At 37.0% G+C, this 6,118-nt stretch overlaps 1 protein-coding gene and 1 non-coding gene across 2 annotated transcripts; both read left to right on the top strand.

Moving 5' to 3' along the window:
• Positions 1–1,590: 1,590 nt before the first annotated feature.
• Positions 1,591–2,042, top strand: LOC122453780 (cytochrome c oxidase subunit 7A2, mitochondrial-like). The gene has a single exon (XM_043487946.1). It carries the CDS (start codon positions 1,641–1,643, stop codon positions 1,890–1,892), a length of 252 nt encoding a protein of 83 aa, XP_043343881.1. The 5' UTR covers positions 1,591–1,640; the 3' UTR covers positions 1,893–2,042.
• A 90-nt stretch (positions 2,043–2,132) lies between these two features.
• Positions 2,133–2,239, top strand: LOC122454112. The gene has a single exon (XR_006273322.1). It is a non-coding gene; the product is annotated as a U6 spliceosomal RNA (small nuclear RNA).
• The last annotated feature ends 3,879 nt before the right edge of the window (positions 2,240–6,118 follow it).

Genomic DNA, 6,118 nt, shown 5'->3' on the forward strand with positions numbered 1-6,118 from the left:
CACGAACTCCTTTTTGCCAGATTAAGACTGAAATTGAAGAAAATGGAGAAAACCACTAGACCATTCAGGTATGACCTAAATCAAATCCCTTATGACTATACAGTGGAAGTGAGAAATAGATTTAAGGGACTAGATCTGATAGACAGAGAGCCTGATGAACTATGGACGGAGGTTCATGACACTGTACAGGAGACAGGAATCAAGACCATCCCTAAGAATAAGAAATGCAAAAAAGCAAAATGGCTGTCTGAGGAGGCCTTACAAATAGCTGTGAAAAGAAGGGAAGCAAAAAGCAAAGGAGAAGAGGAAAGATATTCCCATTTGAATGCAGAGTTCCACAGAATAGCAAGGAGAGATAAGAAAGCCTTCCTCAGTGATCAATGCAAAGAAATAGAGGAAAACAACAGAATGGGAAAGACTAGAGATCTCCTCAAGAAAATTAGAGATACCAAGGGAACATTTCATGCAAAAATGGGCTCAACAGAGGACAGAAATGGTGGGACCTAACAGAAGCAGAAGATATTAAGAAGAGGTGGAAAGGATACACAGAAGAACTGTACAAAAAAGATCTTTATGACCCAGATAATCATGATGGTGTGATCACTCACCTAGAGCCAGACATCCTGGAATGTGAAGTCAAGTGGCCTTAAGAAGCCACTATGAACAAAGCTAGTGGAAGTTATGGAACTCCAGTTGAGTTATTTCAAATCCTGAAAGATGATGCTGTGAAAGTGCTGCACTCAATATGTCAGCAAATTTGGAAAACTCACCAGTGGCCACAGGAATGGAAAGGGTGAGTTTTCATTCCAGTTCCAAAGAAAGGCAATTCCAAAGAATGCTCAAACTACGGCACAATGCACTCATCTCACACACTAGTAAAGTAATGCTCTAAATTCTCCAAATCAGGCTTCAGCAATACATGAACCGTGAACTTCCAGATGTTCAAGCTGCTTTTAGAAAAGGCAGAGGAACCAGAGATCAAATTGCCAATATCCGCTGGATCATCAAAAAAGCAAGAGAATTCCAGAAAAACATCTATTTCTGCTTTATTGACTATGCCAAAGCCTTTGACTGTGTGTATCTCAATCAACTGTGGAAAATTCTGAAAGAGATGGGATCACCTGACCTACCTCTTGAGAAACCTGTATGCAGGTCAGCAAGCAACAGTTAGAACTGGACATGGAACAACAGACTGGTTCCCAACAGGAAAAGGAGTACGTCAAGGCTGTATATTATCACCCTGCTTATTTAACTTATATGCTGAGTACACCATGAGAAATGCTGGGCTGGAGGAAGCACAAGCTGGAATCAAGATTGCCAGGAGAAATATCAATAACCTCAGATATGCAGATGACACCACCCTTATTGCAGAAAGTGAAGAAGAATTAAACCGCCTCTTGATGAAAGTGAAAGAAGAGATGGAAAAAGTTGGCATAAAGCTCAACATTCAGAAAACTAAGGTCATGGCATCTGGTCCCATCACTTCATGGCAAATAGATAGGGAAACAGTGTAAACAGTGGCTGACTTTATTTTTCTGGGCTCCAAAATCGCTGCAGATGGTGACTGCAGCCATGAAATTAAAAGACGCGTCGTTGCTGGTGGTCAGTTGCCGCGGTTGGTGGGCAGTAACCGAGCCAAGATGCTGCAGAATCTTCTGGCTCTCCGTCAGATTGCTAAGAGGACCATAAGTACTGCTTCACTCAGGCAGTTTGAAAATAAGGTTCCAGAGAAACAAAAGCTGTTTCAGGAGGATAATGGAATGCCAGTGCATCTAAAGGGTGGCGTAGCTGATGCCCTCCTGTACAGAGCCACCATGATTCTCACAGTTGGTGGGACAGAATATGCCATGTATGAACTGGCTGTGGCTTCATTTCCCAAGAAGCAGGATTGACTTCAGTTTATCCTCCCAGCCATCAGTTGGTTCAATTCCATTCATCTCTCTGTGGACCAGTAATCTGATAGATAACTGAGTTCTTTGGGGATCAATATTTATTGACTTGTACTAGCTGCCACCAATAAAGCAGTCTTTACCATGAAAAAATAAAAAAATAAAAAAAATAAAAGATGCTTACTCCTTGGAAGGAAAGCTTTGACCAACCTAGACAGCATATTAAAAAGCAGAGACATTACTGTGCTCGCTTTGGCAGCACATATACTAAAATTGGAACGATACAGAGAAGATTAGCATGGCCCCTGCGCAAGGATGACACGCAAATTCATGAAGCATTCCATATTTTTAAGTACACTTGATTCAGTCCAGACTTTAGTGTATTTTAAATTTTTCATAGTTTATAAAGTTATAAGTAAAACAAAATAAATAAATAAATAAATAAAAAGCAGAGACATTACTTTACCAACAAAGGTCCGTCTAGTCAAAGCTATGATTTTTCCAGTGGTCATGTATGGATGTGAGAGTTGGACTATAAAGAAAGCTGAGCACCAAAGAATTGATGCTTTTGAACTGTGGTGTTGGAGAAAACTCTTGAGAGTCCCTTGGACTGCAAGGAGATCCAACCAGTCCATCCTAAAGGAAATCAGTTCTGAATATTCATTGGAAGGACTGATGCTGAAGCTGAAACTCCAGTACTTTGACCACCTGCTGCAAAGAACTGACTCCTTTGAAAAGACCCTGATGCTGGGAAAGATTGAAGGCGGGAGAAGTAGGGATGACAGAGGATGAGATGGTTGGATGGCATCACCAACTCAACGGACACGAGTTTGAGTAAACTCTGGGAGTTGGCGATGGACAGGGAGGCCTAGCATGCTGCAGTCCATGGGGTTGCAAAGAGTCAGACACGACTGAGCGACTGAACTGAACTAATGTTGGTCCCATAGATAGCTTTCTGTTTAAGCAGAATATTCTTCTCGACCACTCAAGTCAATGAAGTAGTTGGGAAAAAATGGAGTGAAAGTCTTTTGAAGGAAAAGAAGCCATAAATGTGGAATATATACAGTAGAGACAATTATAATTTAAACTTTATGAATCATAAAGAAGTCTTGGAAAAGAAAATAGAATTGCTAATAGAGCCACAGAGGCAACACCTGAGAGAAACATGTTGGACAGTAATCTGTCTCCCATTTAGGACTGCAGAGGTAAGGCAGGAGGGCTTTATGCCTTTTGATTCCTCCATCAGTAAAATTGGAATGATCATGTCCCCATGCTCACTTAACAAAATACCAGGGAAATAATTATTTAAGAGTCTTGTTTAAGGTTTATTGGTAATAAACACAATCCAAACTTAAACTCTGATAGACATATCTGAGGAAGCCTATGGATTTTTCTTGCTTAAGATGTTGGGCACATGGGAGCAATTTCTCAGGAAACATTTTAATGAAAATTTCTTATCTGGAATACACTGATGATAGATTTATCATTTTAAGTAGTTACTTATTTATCTAGATATTTGAGAGTAAATTTTTTTTATTTCACTAGAAATAAATGAATAAAAGTTCTTATACAAGCAAATACCATTAGAAGGTAAGCAGAAGAGTGCATTACAATAAATGTGAGCAAGACTGTCCCAATGTTGAAACAGGTTACTGTATCATGTTGAGAGAGACATCATCCAACTGCTGTGTTTTTTGACTTTAGGATTTGGTTTCTGTTAGGTCACCCAGGGGATATCAAGTTCTACAAAGTTTTGTCTTGCCCTGTGATTTACAAATCTGAGATCTTGACTTGGAATTCACAGTTTTCTCTAGTGTATTTATAACTTCCTTTGGTTTTCCTCTATTTGACACATCTTAAGTTCCCATTAGGTACTAGGTACTCAGCTAGGAATTGGGCATGCTAATGAAAAGACATCTTCTTTTTTTTTTTAACTTTTCTATTGGAGTACAGTAAATTAACAAGATGGTGTTAATTTCAGATGTACAGCAAATTTAGTCAGTTATACATATAAATGTTTCTATTTTTCAAATTATTTTCCCAATTAGGTTTTTATATTGAGCAGCGTTACCTGTGCTATACAGCACGTCCTTGTTGGTTATCTCTTTTATATACAGCAGTGTGTACATGTCCATCTCACACTTGCTAACTAAATCATTATTTCTCTCATTTGAGTGAGAATACATAAATGCAAACCGTTCATTACAACTAAGTATATCTTATTAGGGGCACATATATAAAATGTAATGGGAGGATAGGGAAAAGTGCTCCTAAATCAGTCATGTAGATTATGACTAGTTCCTTGGCCACTGACTGTGGATCCTTGGTTTCCCATTTTCAGAAAGAATATATAGGAATTTTAACAAATCATATTATACCAAGTTCCAGTATGTGTGTGTATATATTTTTTAAACCAATGATTCTTAGGATTAGGATTACATCTTGTAAATCTTTTTCAGCCATCATTTAGAAAAGGTAGCATGAGAGATCTTGAAAAAACAAGACTAATATCTATGGAGGAACCATTCAGTTGGGCTCACAACTACTGAAGGAGACTGGTAATAGTTTTAGTGAACCTGATAACTTCAGGTTATTTTTTCCTGCATAAAAACCCTGAGGTTATCTGATTCACTTGGCCACAGTTAGTAGCCAAGGTGTTAACTGATGATTTATAGTGAAGTAACAATTTTTTTTTTCTCTTTGCAAGATATTTACTTTAAAAACTTAGTTCTGAATTTCAACAGGGAGACGAATCTTTGTTCCGGAATCATAAGAGCATGCTTCTTAAAAATAAAATTGAATCTAATTTATGCCTAATGTTGGAATTCTGGTACTTGAAAGAAAAGAACTCAAGGATTAAATTTATTATAAATTTTAACAATTCTTGAAGTAGTAATTATTTTATTTAAGTACTTCCAATTACTATATTTAATTAGATATTTCTGAGCAGATGTTTTTGGTTCTCAGCTAGGTGGATTTTTTATAATGTACAATAGAATGGAAAGATTTTCATAGGCTAAAAAGATAATAAAACTTATATTCATTGAGTGCACACTAATTACCAGATGTGGTTCTAATAGTGATGAGCATTTCTAATTTTGGAGCTATCATAAATAATGATGCTCTAAATATCCTTGTCTCTTGGTGCACATGCACATAAATTTTTATTATGAATGTGATTTTCATATCTTATGATAGGAAAATATTTAGCTCTAGGTAATAGCACCAAACATCTTTCAAAATGATTGTCCCAATTTTCTTCCCATTTGTAGCATATGAGAGTTCCAGTTGTACATTATCCTAACCAACATTTGGTGTTCTCCCAAGTCTGATGGGTGTCTAGTGGTATCTTATTTTGATCTTAATTTGCATTTCATAGTGACTAGTAATGATGAGCATATTTGCATATATTTATTAATCCTCTTTTGTAAAATGCCCACTTAGATATCCTCTTTTGTAAATTGCCCATTAAAATTTTTAGCATTTTAAAAATTGGGTTATCTTTTTCTTGCAGAAGTTACTTTTATTTTATATGTGAGTCTTGTTTAAGATATCTTTATTGCAATTATCTTTTCCTATGATATGTTTCACATATTCATTCTTAGTATCATTTCATGAAAAGAAGGTCTTTCTTTTCATTTAATATTATTACTTAGTTTTATTTATGGATATCCTCTTTGTGTTCTGTTTAAAAAATATTTGCCTATGTAGGGTTATGAAAAAAATAGGAATATTGGCAGGTTTTATTAAATACTTTGATGTCATTTCTATTGTCTTTTAGCTTTCATCAATTCTATTCAAAGGCAGTTGTAAATACTATTGATCTTTTGAGGATGATTTATAATATCTCTCTTCCTCTGCTGTTCTGAGATCTTCTGTTTGTTTTTCAGCAGTTTTACTAACAGGTGCTTAGATGTGATTTTATTGGACTTTATCTAGCTTGGTATTCATCAGTTCAGTTCAGTTCAGTCGCTTAGTCGTGTTGGACTCTTTGTGACCCCATGAACTGCAGCACGCCAGGCCTCCCTGTCCATCACCAACTCTTGGAGTTCACCCAAACCCATGTCCATTGAGTCAGTGATGCCATTCAACCGTCTCATCCTCTGTTGTCCCCTTCTCCTCCTGCCCCAAATCCCTCCCAGCATCAAGGTCTTTTCCAATGAGTCAACTCTGAGCATCAGGTGGCCAAAATATTGGAGTTTCAGCTTCAACATCAGTCCTTCCAATGA

The sequence above is a fragment of the Cervus canadensis genome, chromosome 15 (assembly GCF_019320065.1).
Source record: "Cervus canadensis isolate Bull #8, Minnesota chromosome 15, ASM1932006v1, whole genome shotgun sequence".
NCBI lineage: Eukaryota > Metazoa > Chordata > Mammalia > Artiodactyla > Cervidae > Cervus > Cervus canadensis.